This window comes from Molothrus ater, chromosome 2 (assembly GCF_012460135.2).
Source record: "Molothrus ater isolate BHLD 08-10-18 breed brown headed cowbird chromosome 2, BPBGC_Mater_1.1, whole genome shotgun sequence".
Taxonomy (NCBI): domain Eukaryota; kingdom Metazoa; phylum Chordata; class Aves; order Passeriformes; family Icteridae; genus Molothrus; species Molothrus ater.
The window spans coordinates 59,773,015-59,797,639 of record NC_050479.2 but is presented as its reverse complement, the minus strand read 5'-3'; the positions used below and the strand labels follow the sequence as shown (position 1 = coordinate 59,797,639).

At 38.9% G+C, this 24,625-nt stretch overlaps 1 protein-coding gene across 1 annotated transcript; it reads right to left on the bottom strand.

Annotated features, from left to right (window-relative positions):
• Positions 1–1,282: 1,282 nt before the first annotated feature.
• Positions 1,283–24,594, bottom strand: WBP4 (WW domain binding protein 4). Its single transcript, XM_036379017.1, is given in 11 exon segments — positions 1,283–6,366; positions 8,144–8,214; positions 8,216–8,377; positions 9,405–9,544; positions 11,551–11,617; positions 14,406–14,461; positions 15,256–15,459; positions 16,266–16,389; positions 16,492–16,554; positions 18,048–18,120; positions 24,503–24,594. Coding segments are annotated over 11 exon segments (1,170 nt in total). The 5' UTR covers positions 24,505–24,594; the 3' UTR covers positions 1,283–6,158.
• Positions 24,595–24,625: the final 31 nt, after the last annotated feature.

Genomic DNA, 24,625 nt, shown 5'->3' with positions numbered 1-24,625 from the left:
ACAGCTGTGACAGCTGGGATAGAGTGGAAACACTTCTACTCGAGACCACTGCCTGCAATGCTCTGCTTTACTAAAACCAGATATATTTTCTTCTCCTCATTGAGAACACATTATTTGAACTTGTTTTCTCCAAACTTAAAAAATACTTGAAGCCATATTTTATTCTGAGCTCTTCCACCACAGCCTTTCTCTGGGATGTAAGAGCTGAGAGCTGAGAGATTGTGTTTGACCATGGCCTGGCACTTGTCCTTAAGGAAAGGGTGTGCAGCATAACACTGCTATTTCTGAGATGTTTTCAGGATGGAATATTTCAGCTTGAGCTTTTTGGTTCCTACAAGCAGTCAGGACTTTCAGCAGCAAAAACAGTAGCAGGGAAAATTACACTAACAAAGCATGGGGAAGAAAAGGGAAAACAGTTTCTTGGGAAGAAACAAGCAGCACAACAGAGCAAGAGAACGTTCCTCTGCTCAAAACAGCCTTCTCCTGCACTCTTCCTTGTCAAATAGTGTTACAGCAAACACAAACTACCACACTCTGCCTGGCTTCCCCACGGCTGTCACATCACAGCTCGTGCTAGGCACCAGCTTCACCACTCTGCAGCTCCTGCTGATTGATAGGAATTACAGTTCCTGGACCCCTTTCATTTCTCTGCTGAGGCCTCACACAGCCAGCAGGGAAGCCAGACAAAAGCTGTGTGTGCCTGGAAGCAGCAGCCCTTCCATGGCAGTGCAGAGATGGATGTTCCCCTTCTGCTAAAGGAGGGCAGCCTGGGTACCTTGCTTCAATTGCTTTCAGTGAGTCATCGAGTGTGTATCTGACTCTCAGAGCACTGATCATTGTTCCTAAGGCCAGCAAATATATGAAATACTGAATCACGGTCGGTTATAATCAAAAAGCTCATATATTCAGCTTTATTTTGAATGTTACTAACAGTAACTGCAACAAATCTTAACCTGAACTCAGTTAAAAACTTTTAATTAAAAAATTTAAACCCGAGGTTTTTGTTACTCATAATCGATGGACAGAATAAACCAACTTCCAGTTACTGCTTAAGGTGCTACAGGAAGGGACTCAGATATTCTGTTGGTGGCCACAAAATAAAATAAAAATATTAATAATAAAAGTAGTAATAATAAAATATTATTTTTAAGAAGCATTTCCATGTTTACAGACCTATTTTAGTTTATATTTACCCCAGACTCCATTTGGAACAGAATCTGCAGCCCTAAATCTCCCAGGTTGCCCTAAACTCCCTGAACAGATACACGATGGTACAAACACAGATTGTTCAAATGAAAGCTTTATTCAGTATTTTCATATAAATTCCACTTCAAGAGCTTGCAATATTTTGTAATTGCAACTGAGAAGAGAAACCAGCTGTTTAACTTTGCAGACTTACTTATAAACTAAAACAAACGCTTTTCAATCACCCCAAGCAAGCCATTAAAATCCACTGTCTCCAGTCCATGGTCTGTAAAACACTGTCTGCTGGTTTTTAACAGGCTATTTATGGTTTTACAGGTAAAATCAAATCTGCTTTTGAATCCTGGGAACTCCCCAAATTCTCCAGGAATCTCTGAAATCTGGCTCTCTGGAAATCCTCTTGGGCAAATTTAGCCTTTTGTGAGATCGTAATGTGCAACACTTTTTGCTTTGTACGGAAACTTTAATTCAAGTTCTATCTTGAAACATTTCACAAAGCTAAACCTGATAATCACACAAATAGTTAACACAAATTCTAAGTTAAATAATTTAGCAGGTAGAAGGTAGGAGCAATTAAGAGGTAGATAGAAGAGAGACTGAAGAGGTCTGGCTGACAAAACAGAACCCAAGGGTTGCCACAGCTGATAGAAGGAGGTACAAAGACAGCTTTTGTACCAACAAGCAAAAGGATCTAAGGGCTGCAAACCCTGTGCAAGGAATGGAATCTGTCATGGGAAAAGGAATTATCAAGGAAATCAAAAGAGCACATGTAAAGTCTTGAAACAGCTTGTGTGGTGTTGGAAAGCAGACAGGGCTCTTCAGGGCACAGTGCAAACAGGCAGCAGAGTCGCTCCTGGGAGCCGGGACCTGGACACACGGTGGCTACAGGAGAACATGAAGCTTTCTGGAAATCTCAGCAGAGCAGGGGAGAAGTGAAGGAGGACAACAGAAACACGGCACAGCGGTGATAGAGATTTGCATATCTGGGAATACTGGAGGAAGACAATTCAAGGAAGACAGCAATAATAAGGAAAGTACTAAAAAAGCAGAGACACAACTCAAAAAACAAATCAAAGAAACCAAGCAGCATGAAATTGTTTTTTACTCCCTTTCTGAGATGCCAAAATTTGCACTGAAATATTATTTCTTTCAGGGAAGAAAAAGGGGAAATACTTACACATGCACAAGTTAGTGAATTTAACTCAGATCCATGTCATGATCTCCCCAGCCCTCCCACTTCTAAAACTGAATATTGGAACTGGAGGATGCTGCAGGCACAAATTTTATCTATAAAGGTCAAATTTTATCTATGAGGGTCACTTTCCTATTAGGAAAGTGTGGATTTCAATCTACAAATCCCCAGGTGAAGGATTAAAATGCATTTTAGCCTAAATATGAACAAGGATTATTCTATAACATGGGTAAAATTGAGCAGTCTCTGCACAGCTCCTGGCATAGCAAATGCTCAACAAAACAATTTTTCTTTTTTCTGTATATGCAATATATTTCTTTCTAAAAGCATCCCCAACTTCAGGCAGGCCCTGCTGTAAAAACACACATGAATCTTATGCTGTGAAGCAGCTGCCTTTCTAAGCAGAGAAGGTGGATGAAAACATGAGGCAAGGAAAGAAAAATACAGAGCAGTGAATTGACTGGCTCAAAACCACACAGAAGAAATCATCATCATCAGAAATTGCAATGACTGCCCCCTGCTCTCTGGCTCTCCTCATATTGCTCATAATGCTTATGACATCATATAAAACCAATGGTGTAGTCAAAGAGCTGGCAATAAAAACAGGCAAGCAGATAAAAACACTGTCTGATAGAAAATAGATCAGCCAGAAAAGACAACTCTTGGCTGAAACAGTAAAAGGAACGTTCCTTTGTCAAAAGCCAGCACAGCCCAAAGAAGGGTTAGCAGATGAGGAGTGTAACAGTGGCAATACCTAGAGGGCTCCTATAGCAAATTCCAAAAGCAGAAGAGTTTGCAGGAAGCTAGGACAGAAGGGAGGGAAATCTGTGCAAAACAGATGTCCTGGAAAAGCAATGTCTGCCTTAAATCTCACACAAGACAATATTTTTGTGTAGAGCAGAAAATATTTGGTTTAGATACACAGTAAGGAAATTGAATGACAGCATGGTGCAAAATTAAACAATGGTTTAGGATATATCAAAACTCAACTGGCCCTTTTTATAACTTACACTTAAGAACAAAGAATTAACTGGTCTCTGACTTTGAGAGGTAGTGGAGAGCAAAGTGCTGTATTTCTTTGTGAAATGCAGGCTTTAAAAGTCACATCAGCTAAAACCACATGTATGGTATTTAAACTAACTTTACTAGAAGTAAGCAAAGAAAACTTTTAATCTTTTTTCCTAATGTTCTGGTTTGTCTACTTAATACAATACAAAGACCTTTGCTCATATTACAACTAACAGCAGCTCCACAAGGAAACAAGTTTTGAGCACTCATTTGTGGATGTCTTTAAACATCTGCTCAAGAGATTTAGTTACAGGTATCTTAAATCGCTGCTGCCTGTGACCAAAGCATTTTAAAGGAAAGATGCTAATATTTGGGGAACCTCACTAAAAGAGGAAAGCTATCCTCCTCAGAGGACATTAAAAGTGGAACCTACAAGAAAATTCTATAGTATTCGATAAAACTGTACTAATAAACAAAAACAACTTTTCAGAAATCATAATGAAATACATATACTTTGGGCTTGGAGTAACAGAAGGAGGATGAGTGCAGCAGTACAAAAAAATGTCTAAGAAAATAAAGAATTGTGCTTGAAAGGAAAGCATGACCAGCTGGTAACTCAACATCTGGCAAAAGCAAAGGAGGAGAAAGAATAGTGGTAAGTCACTGGTAAGGGTGCCCATGGCAGACAGTGTGTGAGGTCATGTGAAAAGCAAATGAGGTTTAGGGAAGTATCAAGAGTTACTTCCAATATGCTAAGAAGTACTGGTGATATCATGCATGGCCTTTATCAAGGTGAACTAGCCCAGGGAAATCCATCTAGTCAAAATCCACTAGTCCATCTAGTGTCCAGGCAGACACAGGCTGGAATGGGTGAAGAGAAGCACTGGTGGGACACTGAAGATCCTGTCACACAGGGATGCTGTTTATGATTTCAAAGAGAGAAGATGTGGTGGATTCAAGATGAAGGAAAGCTACTTAGCAGGACTTGTGTAAATTGGAAGAGTGAACTGGCCACAAACACAAGAAAACTTCAAGTTAGAGCAGGCTCCCAGAGTAATGCACAAGTAAGAACAAACCCTGATTAAGAAACCCTCTTCTGGGAGTACATGTCATACATTCCTGCATCTCAGAAGCAATTTGAAGCATCCTGCATGTGTCCTGCATCTCTAAATAATAATCCAGGGACAGATATTACAGTAAACTTTCAAATTTATCAGAATAAACATCAGCCAAAATACACCAACCCTGAGGAAGCCAAGAAAACACATGGGACCAAATATAATAATTAATTCTCTTCTAAGAATAGAAAAAAGAACTTCAACTTCCACTGTAATACAGAATAAACCAGATTCCCTATCCTTCACTCCTTTCTCAATTGATCCAACAGATTAATAGTTGTTTTCTCAAAGAAATTCAAGCTCAGCAGTTACCAACTCTATGTTCCTGAAGTCTGACAACTGCCTTAGCTGCATTCCTTTTTTTTTTTTTTTGACTGAGACTCTCCTGAACAAAACACAGTGAGCTTTAAGATTAGAGACAGTTTTTAACAGATTCATTATTTGGACCTTTCTGGTTCACTGTTTGATGGCTAGAGAAGCAATGAGTGCAGCTATATTCTGACATAGACAATGAATCCGGGTGATGCTAAATGCAGACCAATCCCACCACTTGGGACAATCCTTAAGAAAATGTCCAAGTCATCTTGGATTCTACAGCCATCAGCTCTGCTGATCTTTTGGGTTCCTCCCCTATGGTAACGAGAATGATGAAGCTTCAACACACTTAGGCCCTCTCAGCTTACCAAACACTGCAACCATAAAACACACACTTCTTACCAACAGAAAAAACACAACTACCTCAAAAATGGTCCTGTTTGCCGTAGCAGGGCCAAGTCTCTAAAGTATTTTTTCATTAAAATATCAGGCAAGTGATTTTTTGCTAGGAAATAGACAATAAGAAAGCAAGACTAAAAAAGAAAACTTGGTAAGTAAAAGGAAGGAAAAATTCAAGTAGACAACAAAGCAGGAGACGGGAAGATATCACAGAAATGTCTACTCCAACAGGGGTGGCTCTGGTGCTGTGACTACAAGTTAGGATTGATCAGAGTTAAATCTTCTGCAGAGGTTTAATACATTTACCATGCACACACACAAATAATTTTTCAGAACATCATTTGGAATGGGTGGCACTGATGTGACTAACTCTTCTAAAAACAGCTTCTAAATGATCAGTTTGAAATGCTGGCAGTCTCACCACCCACTCTTTTGCAAGCAATCAGACAAAGGTTAGTAAGCACAATATTTTACTTGTTAGTGGAGAAACTACGCCACATAAACAATCTTGGGGGATGATTTTACTCTCTAGTATATTCTGTTGATCCAGTTCCTCTATGAAAATAAAAGGTCTGCTTCATTTTTGTCAGATTAAGGATTACTGCATTCTCACATACTTAGAAAAGGAGTAAAAAACCCTTATGAAATGCATTTAAAACGGCATACACAGAGCAAATAGAACTTGGATGGCATGGTTACAATAAAGAATACATGTATTTACAATATTGCATAAGTAATTTCACACAAACTTCCATTCCAAAACCAATCACATCAAAATAAAATAAAAAAATATTAAACTCACATATGTTTTATTACCTATAAATCCTTAACTTCTATCCAACTTTCTTTATAAAAGCCTGTTGAAAATATTATACTTTTGATTCACTCTATCTTAAACAGAATCTAAAATGATTTGTTAAGTATTACTGATCACTTAGTCTTTGTCTTAAGTTTCTAGATTTTCCATTTTCAAATTTCCTCTTCTTAAACATGGGCACCCCTTCTGTTAGGTCTCCAAGGGAGGTGACTGTCTTCTCTTTAAATATGACTGTTTCCTCTTCTGGATCCTCTAGCACTGGGGGTGCTACATTGTCACTCTCTGTACTTGGAAGCTCCAGGTCCACTTTTTCACTGGGAGAAGAAAGGAAAATGTAAAAGGGTTAATCTACATGCAGAAAGCAACATGGTGTACTGCAGTCAGCAACAGCTATTTTTATTTGACAAAACAGCTTTGAGCTAGATGCAGTCTTGTAGTTATCAACACGACAGGCATCAAGAAAAAACACCCATGTTCTTTGTTTCTTCTGCGTGGGCTGCCATAAAAAGTAACAAACGAATACCTCATTCTGTACAGAACTCATAGCATGGCCCAAGCACTCATTGTGCCGACAGTCCTGCAAGAGATAACAGGGCTGTATGTCTGTAAATTTAAGGCTATTGAAAGATGGGAGACAGTGAGTAGTAGCAGCGGTTCACTGCCAGAACACCATTGAGTTGTTTGCTCAAGTGTCCATTCTGAAGGTACTGCACAGCAGAAGAGAGACCCAGCCAACCAAATCAGACAGCAATCCTAAGCTGGGAGAGGTGGCTTCAGAGGGCAGGATCACAGCCAATAATGATCCAAACAAATCAAAGACAACAACTAAAAATGACCTTGTTGTACATTCAGTTTTAAGGGGTCAGCAGCAAAACACTGTGTTCCACAAGGATAACGTGTGGCACAAACATATGACGAAGAAGAAGAACCAAAGGGCTGGCAGAAGGTTACCTAAATCACAGGTATTGCACCAGTACAACACTGGTGCAGAGATACTGGCCAATCCACACAAGAATACTTCTGCTACTACTGAGTGTTCGCCTGATGTCAGCTCGTGTACTACACCCAGTCTGGGGTTCCGTGCTTCGAGGAAGACATGGATCTGGTTCAAGTACCCAAATAGGAACCACAAGAATGATGGCAAGTCAAGAAAATGTGATTGTTGTAGTATCCCAAAAGTGTCAACTTTCTGGAAGTGGTTGACACTGTTCCTAGACTGAATTTAAAGTAAATAATGAACAACTGCATTTGTCTCATTGACACGTATGATCATCTCAAGCCTGTCTGTTGAAGTACAGACTGATCTATCAGGTTCAGTGGCTGAAAGCACTTTTTACTACACAGTGCTTTCCAAAAACCCAAAAGAATTTTTCAGCTCAGGAGTCAAGGAGCAGTTTAGCTAGTGCAATTCAGGAGGTGTTACATGAACATTATCATCTCCAAGAAGTGCATCAGTGCTTAATTTAGTATGAGCACTGTCGGAGGTCTACCTGCTCAATAATGTTGAAGAATGGAGAAAGCATAAGGAGAAAGACTTTTCACTCTCCAAAACCTATTTTTGCCAGACTCCTTGAGGAACCCACAAGAAGAAGCTGACAATAAAAGAGCATACTTCACAAGGAAGAAACAAAAGATCCACCACAGGCATTATGCAGACAAACAAAACAACCCTTCTGATCAGATGCACTTCATGAAAACATCTGCAGTTCATTGGTCTGACATGGGAGAGAGAGATCATAGGAACTCCTGGGGCAGCTCAATCAGTTTGTTGAAGGAGATGATGTAAGGAACATAAGCTCAGAGTAACAACATTTAAATATTTGATACTCAGCCCCTGAAAAAACAGTGCATGACTATGATTCTTAAATCACTTCAATTTACTTTGTACTCATGGTGAACTTGTACACAAAACCCAAAACACCACCTCTGTCTGCAATGGAGAACTATTACTTAAAATAATCACTGTGAAAAGAATTGTATTTGGGCAATATTTCCAATCACAGTTGTGCTAATTCTGCCAGAATTCAGAGGAAAAAGCTTCAGTTCTTGCAAACAACATTATGAAAGTAAGGATGGTATAAAGATACTCACCCTGCTTCTTCTTCTTCTTGGTCTTCCCCTACTTCTTTAAGTGCTTTCCATTTTCCATAAGGGTTGGTCACAGTTAGATCCATCACTAGAGGTTTCTTGGGAAGCTGATGTACTCTCCTCTTTATCCGTGGTTTCTTCTGGCTTAACTTCTCGCCATTTCCCGTAAGGGCTTAACTTTTTAGCTTTGGGAGATTTTTTCCCTTCCTCTGATTCCTCACCATTATCTCCTTTCCTCTAAAGAGGAAAAAACCCATCTTAAGCAAAAAAGCCTAAATAAAAACATAATGTAGCTTTATTTTACATCTTTTATTTGCTACTATTATTATCTATTATTCATGCTTTTCAACCAAGAGTAACTTGAAGCAATAAATTCATATTGCAATATGTAGTTTGTAGATTTACAAACTTTTCTTCTTGAGTTTTATAGATGAAAAATATATCTTTAATGTCACAAGAAATTAAAGCAGGAAAATCCCATCTACCAAGGCTGAAGTTAGCAAACTTACAAACTCACTGGAAAACAAAGCTCAGCATATCTTAAAATAAAGATGAAAAATTTCAAATACAACTTCCTATACATGAAGATGCACACACTTATTGCTAATACCTGGTAGCAGTTTGTAATGATGCACAGTGATACAAAAGTATGTGTTTTACAATTAATACTTGTCTACAAATACATTTTGTATTTAAATTGCCTGTGTCTGTTCTGAATTACCAGCTTCAGGGAAACCATCTAACTCAACCAGTGACATTATCACATGTTTTATCTCAAGTTTAAATGTATGTTTTAAGTATGTTATTAATACAGATTTTGTACTATGTGCTATGTTTTTTCTCAATTTAATAAGGAAAATACAACCATTTCATTTTCAGTCCAAAGTATGCCCTGAAGGCCTACTGGCAGTCACATTTACCAATGAAAGGTTGAAGTCATCCTCACACTAAAATCCAAACCATTTTGTGGATTATTTCAGAGAGATGACAGTGACCTTTCTCAGAGAACATCACATGTCTTGTAGAATTCAAGGTACTTCTGGTATGTTGAAGAAAAGATCATGCTTTCTATTCTGGAACAGTGCCACTAATAAGCCAAATAATTGAATAAAGATTCATTTAATTAAGAAGTGCAAAATTTTACTTTCAGTCACACATTTCAATCTCATTTCAGTAAGTACAGCCTACCACAAATCATAAATGATTCAGTTATAATTTTCTAGTATAAGTTCATGTATGCAAAATAAATCTGAGGAAAACTTACCTTGAAGTTTGTTTCTGAACTCTCTTCTTCATTCTCACTGTCTTCTGAGTCTGATTCAGATGCTGTTTCTGCAGGCTTGTCAGTCTGACCCTTCTCATTTGAAGATGAAACAAAACCATCTGGTTTCTCCCATGTGGATACTGTCCAAGACATTTGAACAACCACATTATTTATGCTTCATGTTTTGATCTGTTATTGCTTTGACAACATAACCTTTCAGAAGCAGTGCTGCCTTATGCAAAAATACAGCAAATAATTTAGCAAAAAGCTTTTGCCTTTGTTTGGTACATTTGTTTTAATAACCATAATCAGAAAGATAACATTTCTTCCCAGCAGAGACACAGTCAGGACAGCTGAGTTCACTGTTGATAAAACTTGTTTTAATTAGCTCTTACAAAAAACATCACACACGGTGAACTGTGACCCACAAGACTGTGGTCCCTCTCATCCTTACACAGGAGAGAAAAATAAATTAACTGCCCTGTAGATGTGCCTATTTGATTTGAGCTGTTCATTGATTACAAGGACAGGATAAAGTAAAGAATGGTAACTGCAAGCTTCAGGTCTCCAGGCAGCTAAACCCTTTTCTAGTGCTACTTTTCTTAGTAAGGTTAGGTCTCTAATTAAAAGAGCTCTCAAGCAAGCAAGGAAATACAAACATCAATCTGAAAAGACATGGAAGTACATACACGATACGCACATACACATATATCCTCATTTTCAATTTAAAAGTAGTATTGCAGTATATACACTGAAAAGAAATACTCAAATAAAAGTTGACTCAGTGGTCTTAAGACTGGTTTTAATAAGAATATGGCAAAAGTACCCCAACTTTCAGTCTATAATTTTATATAAGCTTTCAGATGTAAAAAAACCCTACTTTTTTTCCTAATTGCAAACAACACAACATGTAGGTGCCTAGATATATCTTGAAGAAATAAAGATGTAAGAAACTGGCAATGAATGGATTTGCATGAACAGCACAGTCTCTTAAGGGTACTGCTGTCACCTGGCTTCAGATCAGTAACTGAGCAAGTCCACTTTCCCAGGTGCCACATAAAGAGAGCAGTAGGTGCAGCCTCCCAGACTGGTAGCACCAAGCCTGGAGCCATCAGTCCCCTAAGTTATGTGACTGACAAGAGACACTTATAGGTATTTATACCAGTTAAAGATTTGTCTTGTTGTTAGAGGATGGGATTACTGTTAACAGAACAGAGAAGTAATTTTCAAGCACTCCCAAGACACACACTTACAGCTATATAAAAGTGAGTGATCAATTTGAAATCTCAAAAGCCAAAATTCTGCCAAATGTGATGACTAGAAAAATATTCTTCAGAAGTGTCATATGTCCATGAAGTACTTAAAAGAACAGCAAACATAGGCAAAAATGTATCTGAACTTGAAAGGCAATGTTTAAAAATAACCAACATCTCCTTTCCCTTTCAAAGAAATTGCAAATTGCAAATCTTTTGGGCAGGGGAGTGGCCCAATGAAAAACTGAAAGGTTTTGGATTAGTTTTATTGGTTGGTTTTTTTTTGGTTGGTTTTTTTTTCCCCTATTCTTGGCACCATTAGCAATGCCACTTCATACCCAACTGCAGAGGGAAAACTCATAGCCAGCAAAAAAATCACTTGCTCTCCAGAGAGGCATCATTGACCTTAAAATGATTCAAATAGATTTAGAAAACAGATGCTATTCTGAGGGAGTTACCACAAAGTTCCCCATGTAGGGAGAAAAAAGTGGAAAAGATGTAGGAGGTAAGATTCTGTACTTTCTTATCAATGCTACATCAGCAAGAGGAAAAGTTTGGAGGGGATTCTTAGTCAGTTCCACATGCCCATCAACACAAAATCCTGCCTTCTTCTAGTTTCCAAATTGTAATTTCAATATATATGTAGTAAAGACGAATGCCTAATTTAGAATTACGAGTTGAAAGTCCAAAAAAACCTCTGAAGCAAAAACATATGCACACTGACAATGCAGCCAGAAAGCCAGTGCTGACTTAAGCAACTATTTTATTTCAACTAAGACAGCAGCTTAAAAAATACAGAACTTAGTAAAAAATTCAGCTATTTGCAAAACAAAAAAAGAGGTTTTTCTGAAAACCTGCTCTCCCGACGCAGTGCTTAAGAAGAAAGTACTTACCTCCAGTTTGTGTGTTATAGTAGTAGGTATGACCATCTTCAGTGACACCTTCCACCCACTCTGCTCCCTAGAAAAAGATACAGGAGCTCATGAAAAAGAGTTTTCAGGATCAGCCAATGCATCATTTATGAGTCTATTCAACCCTTGAGTACTTTTTGTCTGTGACCACCTTACTGGTTTAAAGCTTGAATCCCTAATGTTGTTAGAAAGTATTCCCTCTGACTCCAATGAGATGGAACTCCATAACCTAAAATACTGCAAATGCACCTACACAATTATTTCTCAAACAGTGGATAATTAGTATGAGGCTGCATAATAACCTGTTACCATACTGTTTAAATTTTTCTACGGGCCATTATTTTACATGTTTGGGTTTTCTCAGAGTATTCACCCCTGAGGCTGTAATTTCCTATTTATGTCATTCTCTCTAGTGGAGACTGCTGAAAAAATTCTCTGGACTTAGGTCTTTGTGAGGGCTACAGAAAACTAGTACCAATTAATTGTATCACAAATTAAATATACACAAACAAATAAAAATTTATCCCAAAACAGAAAATTACAACAAATAATTATAGAATCAAACTTTGCATGCAAACAATTTTACCTCTTTACTAAAGCATCAATTTCAACAATGCACTTTTTTCCCCTACTGGTTAATAAATAAACATGAAATGTGACCGAAATTGCTGGTATATCTTTGTGGGTATGTAATTTTTTTTTCAGAATCAGTTACAGCTATATAATCAGTCATTACACATGTCCTAACATCTTCCTTAAGAAAACGGTTTTCATCCCTTCTTATGCACACAACTACCTCCCTGCTCCTTAAGTACCAATACTGCCAGCTCTGTGTTGGGAAACTTCACCATGTATTATTTTGGTATTAATAAATGCATATATGTATATAGAGCTACACCGACAGGTTTTTGTGTACCTATACATTTGCTTAATACTCTCGTTAAAATTTTGCGGGTTTTTTTAATAAAAGCACAATACAGTCAGAAGCTAAAGTTCTTGCCCCCACTCTGTAAACACAAAATATTGTACAGATAGTTCATGCTTCAGAATCATGCTTTCTCAAGGTTTTGCCCTCAGAAGTTTCAGTGCGCTGGTTTTGACAAAAGAAGCAAAAGGAAAGTTTATTTTAAGGATAAAGAGGCCAAAAACATATAACCCATCTCTTTTTTAATTAATTAATCCAGAGCATTTGTAGACCTGTTGGTTGGAGGTTTTCAGCCAATACTGACACTAGGCACACTGAGTGTGACCTAAATGCTGCGAAGCACACTGTCAGTCTCACTGGTTATAGGCAGCCTTCAACATGCCCCTTCATGTCCTTCCCACCTCTTACCAAGTCTGAGCAAAACCTAACATGCTGTAAAGCCAGGAGGGCTCCTGGCACAATGTACTGCAAGTATGCCCTTTAATTTCTGGGCAGTGAGTCCTAGTCCTTGCTAGAGATCTGGAATGTTCCCAATATCCTTAGCTCAGACTAAATAAGGGAGCAATCAAATGCTTGTTTTTAGCGATAGCGAAAATAACTCAAGACAGGACGAAGTCACTGAGCAGGGTGAGGGAGGAATGGCAAAATACAGAAATACAGCTGTGTGGTGTTAGAGATACTGGGGGCTGAAGGTGTGTGCTTCTGATATGGCTAGGATGAGCTAACTTCAAATTGATGCCAAGAAGGGAGTGCCTTCTCACCCCCAATCTGCTCTGCCCACATTGGCATTTTTTCTGATTATTCAGAATGCTGATAGCAAGGAAATAAGTCTCCAAAGCACTAACATAAACTCTGATGCCTTCACTGCCTGAACTAGGTCACTGTCAGGGTAAATATGTACCAAGGACCATACAAGATTAGTTTCAGGACCACATCTTTCAGTGGAAGGCTACAGTAAGACTGACTTTACATATTGCAATGCTATGCACTGACTGGAAAGATAAAGTTGAAGTGCTGAACCACAGGACAAGGGAATCAGAAAGCCAGAGTAGCATGCAATGTAATGATACAGAGCAACAGAATATCAAGCACTCTGAAAACACCAGGTTCTTTTGAACTCTAGTGTAAAATGCAACTTTGGCAAACCCAACAAAATTGACATCAAATTAAAGTGTATATATGACACCAATCTTGAAAACTGGGAAACATAACATCACAGGAGTGTTGGAAAAATCCTATTTTTAATGCTGCACAGCATAAAAATCCTGAAGTGGTAAGTATCATGGGAAAACCCATTAATCATAATAAGAATTTTTGCTGCCTTTGGACTATTCTACAAGTTTTTCTGTGCCTCAAATAAGGAAAATTAAGTAATGTACTAAATTACTAATTTTGCTGAATAATTGCTTGCATATAGGTTCCATGATCGTATGAACCCCAGTAAAACACAATTTATTATGTAACTGTATCATAAAACAAACACAAAAAAATGGGCATTCTTTTTTTTTTCAACTACCACAATGCAGTCTCAATGTTGCCTTAGATAAAGGAAGCTTAACTACTCCAACTGTGTAATGTTTAGTTTTTATAATTACATTTCATTCAAAAAAGGTTTAACAGAATTTATTCAGAATTTCCCAAAAGCTTTCCATTTTGTGGGTTGAAGCATAAAACAAGTATATTCTGCAGGAACCCAACCATCACTAATTACTTCTCTTCCCTTGACAGAGAAATTAGCCAAATAGAATTTCTATAGAAAAACTGCAGTTTATCATAAAGATTTTACATATTCAAATTATATTTTCCTAACTTTAAAGGGCAAAAAATTAATCTTCCTCAATCAGACAACTTGCAAATTGCTTAGATTATTTAAGTGCTTACAAGGACAAAAAACTATTAATAATTTGATTACCGTTTGTGAGTTTTGAGAGTTGCCTTGGAATCCTTTTGGTTTCTCCCACTGTGATTCTTAAAAAACAAAAGCATATTTCACCCATTTCACATCATTCAATTTCATTTATATTTAATAATCTTTACTAAAAACAGATCTAAAGGATATGACACTGCTGAGTGCACACATATAAACAAATTATAAAAATATATATACACCATGCTGGAATATGAATAATCCTTGACCTAACTATGGTAGGAACAATAAACCAAAGTATCATAATTACAGCTGGCTTTACTGGAGCTAACAACCCTCCAGACTCTATTACTATGCCTGATACAGAGATATGGGATTTTTAGTTAAAAAAAAAAAAAATGAAATTATGAAAGACTACAGTAAATACTAATGTTAATCCTTAAATTTATAAGAAACATTTTGTAATATTCTCATTAATCATAAAAGAAGGTTACTTTTATATTCTAAAGTAAATCACAACATGAAGCTCCTCAAGAGAAGTCAGTTAGATAAATCCTGTAAATGTGGAAAGACACAATGACTTTATTTCACATCCCTGATCACAAAGCTTCTTCAGGAAGAACACTGCTATCTTTGTGTAATTAACCCCTGGCAAGCTAAACATTTCCAGAAACTGGAATTACTGTATACTTCCATTATTAATCAACAGTAAAACCAGTCAGAAATTCTGGATACCCAAGTCTCAAATGCTGTATACCAAAACTCCATCTACATGTTCACATTTTAATTAACAGCATACTACTGAAAGAGCAGAGAAGTAAAAAAAAAATGCAGATAGTCTTTTCTCACTTATATTTGGTAATTGTATCTGCACTTCCTCCTCAGTAGCTTTTACCTCCAGTTTTTGTGTTGTAGTAGTATGTATAGCCTTCAGGAGATAATCCTTGCACCCACTCCTTCGTTTCAATTTTTGAGGCATCCTGAGGTGTCTTTTTTTTCTTTTCTCTCTTTTCCTTCTTCTCTTTCTTTTCTTTCTTTGCTTTAGTTTCCACTGTGTTACTCTGCGTTTTACTCTGTGTTGAACTGGAACCTACATCATCTTGGAGAAAAAAATATCCTTGAAAAAAGAGTACTATTCTGAACTTAAATATTAATCACTCTTGCACAACAGGAAATAGGAAACTTTGTTCTTATGAGTATTTTCACTAATGAGTGAAAATCATTAATGAATGAAAATCACTCCTAGCAGGTGCACTTAAAAGACTGTATTAAAAGAATCACGCCTTTTACCACTACTATAGCATCAGAACAATGTCCAAATTTAAAATGATGAATTAGAAAGAGAAAAATCATAAGGACCAATGAGCTCTAATTGAACAACAAAAGAGAAAATAAAAGAGTTATTAAAAAGACAGCTGCTATATGGGCCTGAAACTACAAATTTGTTTTTAAAGGATAATATGTCGTCAATGTCCAGAACAAAGGTACTTGTTGAGCTGCAAGCTGATTAGGAGATTCTCATCTCCACTGTTTCACACCAGTGGGAACCCAGCCTCTCCTACTCATGAGAACTTTTGCCTCCAACTGGCAAAAGTGAAACATAAAATTAATCAAAGGAAGCTGCACTGCTGATTCAAAGCACCAACTACAGTCTAACTTTCTGTTAACACATTGTTTATTTTTTCTACTCCAAATTTGATTGTTCCATGGATCAGGGGATACCATAGCTATAAATACTCTGTACTGCAACTTCTACTGCTGGCAATTTGCAGACCCCATTTTTTTAAAATGAGCAACAGTCCTGGAGGCCTTCTCTCTCACTCCTAAGCCTAATTTAACACAAAACTTTCCTATTCAATATTCTTTCAATTCTGTCTTTAATCTTCTGGCAGCTATATGAACTACCTGGCTTAATTCCAAGCCTTTTCATATCCTCTTGATATGCTTTCATTGCAGCCTCCTCCATTGCTGCAAATTCTTTTGACATGTTTTCTTCTTCTTTTGCCTTTTCCAAGCTTTTCTTCTTAATCTAAAACAAAACAAAAAAAAACCCCAAGAGAATAAATTAAACCAATCTGATAATGAAAAAGAGCAAAAATAAGCATTTGTGCAATTAAGATATTTGAGTTACCTCACTAATTCTCTTTGCCACATTTTCTTTATGATTCTTTCCTCTTTCATGAAAATCAATGCTCTTCAAAGTAAGAAAAAAATCAAGAAAAGTAATATGTATTATACAATTCTAAAACAGTTATTTTTAGTTACTTAAAATTTAGTTGGACTAATTTTAGTTGAACAAGCCTAAATGTAACCTGTTCTGAGAAGACTTACAGCAAACACTACAGCTCTAAAATGGCTATAGGAATAAAGGAACACTGAGAAACATTCAACAGAGAAATTATAAAATGTCATAGTATTAGATTCTATGAGTAATCTCATAGATACTATGAGATTACTATAAGTAATCTCATAGTATTAGAATAAGATTCATTTTTTTTTCATATAATACTGCTCAACACACACGTTAGAGACAAATAACAGGAAATCTGGGTTCCCTCTTCATGCTGTCCTTCAGGATTCTATCATCAGGAATTTTTTTGCCCCTATTCTCATGCGAACTTTTAAAAACCACATGGGTTATTTAGAGTTCCAAGTATTAGCTACTGCCCTTAATTACATTATGCTGCACTTCAGAAATATCTCATGAATTTAAACTATTCTGCAGGTTCAAAAATCTGAAAAAGAGAGAGAGAAGGAGGAAAAGGCAAAGTGGGTGAGTTGGGTAACTAAGGATAACAGAACAGTCTGCAAGCCAAAAAGCTGCCAGAAAGACTGACACCAGTAGGAGCTGGAAGGAGTTCAGAAGCTCAGGTACAACAGTGGTAGTCCTCATGTGGTTCTCACATAAAAACATCTGTGCTTATTTGTGTGTTCAGATCTTAGATGTCTAAGCCTGACCTTTGCACAAACTGATGTGCAGAGGATGCACATCCCAGGATGACTCATCTCGTTTAGAGACAGACTTTATAAATTGCTCAAATCCCTCCCTTGACATGTATTTCTCTTCACTTACTCCAAGAAGATACCTGCAGTTCATGTGAGCTAATTAGGTATCTTACTGTAAGCCAGAGGAAGCTTAGCTCTAGGAATACCCCTGGCATCCAGTCAGGAATGCAAAATCTACTGCTAAGGAAGACACCAATGTGTCTAGTAGTCTGCAAAAGGCATCTGCAAGTCTAAAACACCTATGTGTAACCCAGTAATGCTTCTGTGGGCTGTTTGAAATGAAAGAAACCTGCTTTAAGAGCTCAGAGCACTGGCTGTACTGTGCCTACCACATACAAACAGTACAGATGCCAGGTCTTGCTTTCTACTTGCACATGAAAGCGAAGGACAGGCACAGACAGTTTCAAGACAGACCAAATGTTAAGTTACAGAACTCTAAGAATAAGCAGGGTCAGATATTTAGTTCCTATCTGTACTGCCAAGGAGAGCAGCAGACACCATCTTGTATGTGGGTATCTGGTTCTGATGCAATATATTTTAAGCACTACATGTACTACAAAGGCATTATTATAGAACAAATTGCATGCATCAAGAGACTAGTATCAAAAAGTGATGTTTAAAGCCTGTAATTCAAATTCCTAACATTTCAAATAATGGACATAGTATGGTAGACCATCATACAGGTCTGTTGTCTGCTATCCAGCACTTGCAGTAATCGCAGAATTTTTTAGGCTGAGATTTCCAGTAATCGGCCCTGGGGAAAGAAAAAAAAAGATGTATAATCTGAAACAATAACCAAAGCCACAGGTTTTCATATATATTTATATATATCTTCAGAAACTAAATTTAGTCTTCATTGGGTGATTAAATACTAAGAGTTTGGCTGGTTTTTTTTAAACCAAGTCTACCAAGGGTAGCTGTATTAACAACTGTGTCTCATAAAGCACAGTTCAGTATTGGGATTTTGACCATCTGACCTCCAAAAACTGCAGAATTTTTACAACTGAGGCGGTGCTGTAAGAACCAGAAATACGAGACAAAGCAAGCCAGAGATAAACAAGCAGCTCTAGGTACCCCATTTAAACATGGAACGGTCAGAAAAGTGCAACTTGCACTGTTTTTCATAAAAATGCTGGATACTGTACACAGTGAACTCAGCAACACAAAGGTGCAGTTCTGGACAACGCTGAGCTACTGTGGGGAGTGAATCCCAGACCAGATTCTGACCTATGGGGTCACAGACACAGCAGTAAATTGTTTGGATGTTTCAGTGTAAAAAAGTAGGAATTTCTGACCCATGTAATTAGATAAGCGAGGAAACTTGGGGAAAACTCTTCAGAACTGAAAAGTTAGTATATCAAAGTATTTAACAAAAAACCAACAACCTCCAATGGCTGTTTGTTCATCAAAAACTGCTTTCTAATGCCAGATGAGACTTATGTATAAGCAGTTCTATTTCTCATTGGCTTGCAGCAACAGACACAATGCTTTGGTTCACTAGAACACATTTGAACAACAGACTTCTATATTTTTAAGTTAAAATGACAAAGAATGAGGGACAAAATAAAAAATATTCACAATTACACTGATAACATCAGAAAATTTGAATTTTGGCCTTTTGTCTGAAGACCACTGTACAAAATTCAAGGACAATACTTCCTGATATTCAATAAAACCAAAACTTATTCCATGCACAACAATAGCATCCTCAATCCTTATGATACGTGTGAGCAGTTCTTTAATTACAGAAACAGACCTGACCAACTCAACTCCTACAATTGAAGCAGGTATTAAAATACATTTTCCCCACCAGTGTTTCACACAAAAATGCAATTGCCAAGAGGCTATGATTATTTGAAAGTCTAAGTAAGTCTAAGTACAAAGGATGTACTCTGCAAAAATATATCAACCTATAAGCAACAGCATGGTTAGCAATGCACAGCTTTTCAAGCAATATCCTGGAAATCTAGAAAGAAGCAGTTGGGCTTTCCCTGATTTAAACAGAAATCCGCTCATCTCTAAATGGTGTACTTTAGAACTGTGTGATTACTTAATCACACATTTAATTAAAAGGGGTTTTTTGAGACTTATACCCAAACATACTGGGGCAAAGCCCAAGAAATCTAATGCTCTGGCTGGTAAATCAGCTGAGTGGGAGGGAAAAATTCAAAGCTAAGAAATACCTCAAGATCCCTTTTCCTGCTTGAGCTATAAATTGTCTCTAAACCCTTTGACATCATCTACAATAAATTTCCAGCTAAATGCAGGGTTAAACCTCCTACAGCAAGGGACCAATTTTGACAGAAAACACAAACTAAAAAAAGCCTCACTGCATGTTTTGGATGTGCAAGAACCTCTGCCTTCTTCCAAGTTTAACCTAAGACAGGAGGCTCTTCAACAGAATCAAATGTAAGTGCTAAAATAAAGACTGCACAGCTGTACCCACAAGTCAAGACCTGAGAATTTGACAAGCTGTATTTTCACAGCTCTTTTTTACACCGGTTTCTATCCTAAATGCTGCTGGCCACCACATCTGTTGCAAACCACTGCAGCAATACATAGAGTAATCACTCTGGAGAACCTGAGGGCACACCTGTGACTTCAGTACAAATCCACATCTTGATAAAAGTCTTTTAGTTTCATCTCCTATTGGTTTTCATAAAAACCTCTCTCTACTGTTACATATAAAATAAATGTAAATGGTAGTGTGCACAGCTATCCTAAGAACCTTAAATCCTGCACTTCGTGATTAATGAAATTAATTGTGTAACTTATGATCTCAATTCTGTGGCTTATGAGCATAAATCTTATACACCAAATAATTCTCTTAAAATTTTTCTACTTGAGTTCACACCACTGGAAAAAAAAGAGCAAGCTCAGCTGAAATGTCCATCAAATAACACCTGCCACTGTAACAACAGCAGAACTTGCAAAGTTCCAGTGGTGCTGCAATGAGGGCAAACCAAAGAGGAATATTTGGAAAGGAGCAGCAACTGAAGTGAAACCCCACTTTATCGAGGTGCTACAAGTTCTTCATGGACTCCAGTCACAATTCAGATCCATGATAATTTTTAAGTCTGTGATTGTTTCATCAATCTGACAAATACAGGCTTGAGAGTAAAGTAGTACAAAGGTTTTTTATTCTTGAATAATTGTGTACAAATAATGGCAAACAGCTATTTTATAAAGTCATTGCAGTCAAAATAGTACAGCTTTTAAGACTCCTTGTCTTCTGACAGAAGTTAAGGTTGATTCTTGTTTTCATGTCTACAGCTGGGCCAGCCTCCTAAGGACTAGAAAGTTGGCCAGCTGGCCAGCACCAGTACAACTCCCTTTCTTCCTTTTAGTAAAACAAGGAGACAGTCTAGAGTACATCACATCTGCATTGTCCAGGTTTGCAGGGCTCAGGTTTAGCACTGCACACATTTTGGCAGGTGTGGCTCCCAAAAGGGAGCTTGGTGACACAGACCCACAGGTGACAGTTTTATTGTGAAGCTCTAACTTGGCAGAAGGGTTCTGGTTCTCTTTGGAGCCCGACTTTCCCAAGCTGGCTGAGCAAGTTGATTTGGTAGCCTGCTGCCAGGGAACAGGGCAGCACCAATACAGATGGGTACTGGGAAACCTCTGGGCAAACTGCTGTAGACCCAACCAGACTTGGAAACCCCATACTAACTCACAACCAATTTCTGTCTCCCCAACAACAGTGATCTCCTTTCAACTTTTACTGGTCATACCACTCAGAAGAAGAACGTACATTTTAGGGGGCTAAAGGAAAAGGAAGGAAAAGGAGGAAATGAACATCAACCTGGTTTTTGGAACTCATGAGATGACAAACTCTTGGCTGCAAACAGCAGACTGGATCAATGTTAAAAATATTTTCAGATTTCCGAAACTAATTTAAAACATCAGAGTTAACAAGAAGACAAGAAAGAACAAGTAGCAACTCTGCTTTTACAATGCCTGTTATTTGCCATTCCAAAAGATATTAAAATGATGAAACTCAGAGAGAAAGCACTGAAACTCAGGTACTTATACTCTGCACAACGCATTTCTTGAGCCAGGAGAATCACACAGCCCATGCTGCAGCGACCAGGTTACACATCCCAGGGCAGTGTTTGGGAGTATGCAAAAAGGGCAGGTTCAGAAGTTACCTGCAGAGTAACTCACGTATTAGAGTCCAGGGCCCTGAACTCTCAACCTGCAGGCTGCTTCTCCTCACAAGTTACTGTACCAGTAATGTTTCAACAGGTGGTGCAAACAGCTTTCCTTACACAAGGAAGCTTATAAACCCTCATAAAGTAGCTATCTTGGACTGAGACAGCTTTGCCAAACTTTATGTGGAGATTGGGCCAGAGGATTTTGTTCCTACCATGTACTGAAATCAAGAGGGAAAGAGAAACAACTGGTTTAGGTGGTTCTGAACACAATGAAAAAGAATTTTATTGTACAAACAAAATCTGGAAGCATTTGCTTTGAATAGCTCTGTTCTAAAACATCTGACTTGAAATCTGGCAGGGATGCAGGGGGTTTGTATCAGGGGTAAAAAATGTGGTCTGTCCAAATCAGAAGCTCTCAGGGGTAAAAAACAGAATACACGGGGTTCAGCAGACTTTGGTTTGAGTATCTAAAACCTCCAAACACTTTACAAAAATGTAACAGCTTACAGCTTTCTGCAAGTTTGAGCATTAAAAGGCTGCTATGTGCATCGTCACGTGTGAGTAAGATTCAAGTTCTTGAGTACACAAGCAAATTAATTCAGGGTAGATATTGCAGCAGTTCTATAACAGCCAGTCAAAAGGACAGAATCTGTTATTATTTCTGAACACTATTTGAAATACTGCATACTTCTGAACAAAAGTAACACTTCTGTAACAGAAAGAAGTAGAAAAAAACAAAAGAAAAAAAAAGAATTCCATGTATTTCACAACAGACCCTCCTCCACATGGGAAGCTGTTCCAGAATAGCTAATCTAATTCAAATATCCCAGTACTGGTGAGATCTAAAATTGCAATACTAAGATTGGCAGAGAAGAAGATCAAAAACATTTTCTTGAACTGTGAAGTAGGTCCCAGTGCCATGGCCCCCAATGACTCACACTCCCCAATAATTCACAGCAACTCTGTTCACTCATAGTTTACTAAATGTACCCTAAAAACTCTTAGTTAAATACCCTTAACTTTTGGGGGGTTTTAAGGCATTTAAAAATAAGGTAAGGAAAAGACTATCCCTGACTCTGTGTGACTGTCCTGCCTAACTCCAGCTTGCTGGCTTTCCAACAGACCACACAATATATGGTTATATGTGAGCTCCTACAGAGTAGAGCCAGATGAGAGTTTCATCCACATGAGACATGGCAGTTCTCTGAAGGGCTTTGCTCTTCTGGCCCTCAAGTCAAATATATTTTTGCAAGCCCTTGGTAAATTCTAAATCACAACCCACATGTCTGCTTCTTTTTATCATTATATTAGCCCCCTGTGAACTACATACAAATTACAATATCCAATGGAAAACAGAGTCTGCAGGGGCTGCTCAGCCTGACCTGTATTCACATGAATTTGCTTTGCCAGACCTCTTTTCAAAATTGTAACTTACAGAATCATTAAGGTTGGAAAAGATCTTTGAGGTCATTGAGTCCAACTCTTAGCCCAGCACTGCAAAATCCACCACTAAACCATGTCCCTAAGTGACACATCTATATGTCTTTTAGCTACCTCCAGGGATGGTGACTCAACCACTTCCAATGCCACAAACGCTTTTAACATATAAGAATGCACAAAGATATCAGGGAAGGCAGCCTTCTGCACGTATGGAGCTGCAGTTCTCTCGGTCACCTCCCCTAACTTCAGTTGTCTAAATAGTGAGGTAGAGTTGTCTCACTTCTCCCTGTCAATAGATGGAAACTGTCATCTCAAAACCAGCATACTTTGCATCTGAAAGAGACACTTGAGAAGCATGTTGGACTCCTTAGGTGTATGTTTCATCCTTATACAGGAAACCTAAAGTGAACTGTCTGAGCCAGCTTTCAAAAGTTAAATATCAGAAGTCAGGGATATCTCCTGAGAGCAGAGGTCTGCTGCTGTAGATGCAGAAGAAGGATATGGGCTATGTCAGGAAGAATGTGATAAGAATTAGAAGAGAGGAAAAAACCAGCAACATAAATTGGGTCAGGAATCTGTTCAGGTATAATTTTAGCAATAACTAAAATTAAGAACACTGCTGTACCTAGCATCAGTCTGCAAGGCAGGCTCACACAGCTCACTATCAAATACTGCCCCATTGACAGACCTCTAGAGAAATTTTTGATCACATCAAGATTCTTTTTTTTCAGCAGGGAAGTTGGGATATTTTGAAAAGTAACAGAAACAAGCAGATAGAAACACTTTTCTATATGCCCCTGTCACCTAAAAAAGACAGCAGCTTGGATTTTTACACATCCCTGTCCCCAGAATAATACCTGTTAATACCTGTGGTCAGGTATTAACATAAATTTCCTCATTAAAGGCTTCAAGCAGGTAATGCTGCCCAGGTAAAACCAAGTCACAGACAATTTTCTTCCTCACGCTTCGCCCAGAACCAAAGGCGGCAAAGGAAGCCGCCAGGTGGGGGGACCTGGGACAGGGAACGAGGGAGGCCAGAGGGGACGGAGAGAGGGGCAGGAGGGAGTGCAGGGGAGAGGGAGGGAGAGAGAGAGCGGGGATGAGAAAGGGTATAGAGAGGGGGTGCAGGGCGAGGAGCCATGGGCCCCATCCCTCGCAGCCCTCTCGCCCCGCTCTGAGGGACGGCGAGTGCCCCATCCCTGGCTCTGAGGGACGCCGAGTGCCCCACCGGCGGGAGGCGAAGCTACCCGGCCTGTGCTGGGGCGATAAGAGCAAGACAGCGCAGCAGAAACAAACAAACTGAAGAGAGCGGCAGGCCGGACGGGAACAGAGGGACCGGAGCGACAGTGAAACACCTCACTCAGCGGGCCGGGGGTCGCCGGCCACAGCCGGGGCACGGCCGCAGCCCCCCTGGCCCCGAGGTCCCCACGGCCTGCGGAGCTCCGGCCCGGTCCCCGCACCACACGCCACCAGCCCTGCCCGAGCCCGGCTCGCAGGGCGGGGGGCTGCGCCCACTCCCTCCTGGCCCCCGGCACTCACATCGCCGCTCCCCCGGCACCTCGCCGCGCCGCTGCCCTGCGCTCCCCTCCGCTCGCCGCGCCGCTGGGCTGCGATGGGGCGGTGCCGGCAGAGGGAGGGAGCGCAGCGACGGGAGCCGGGAGG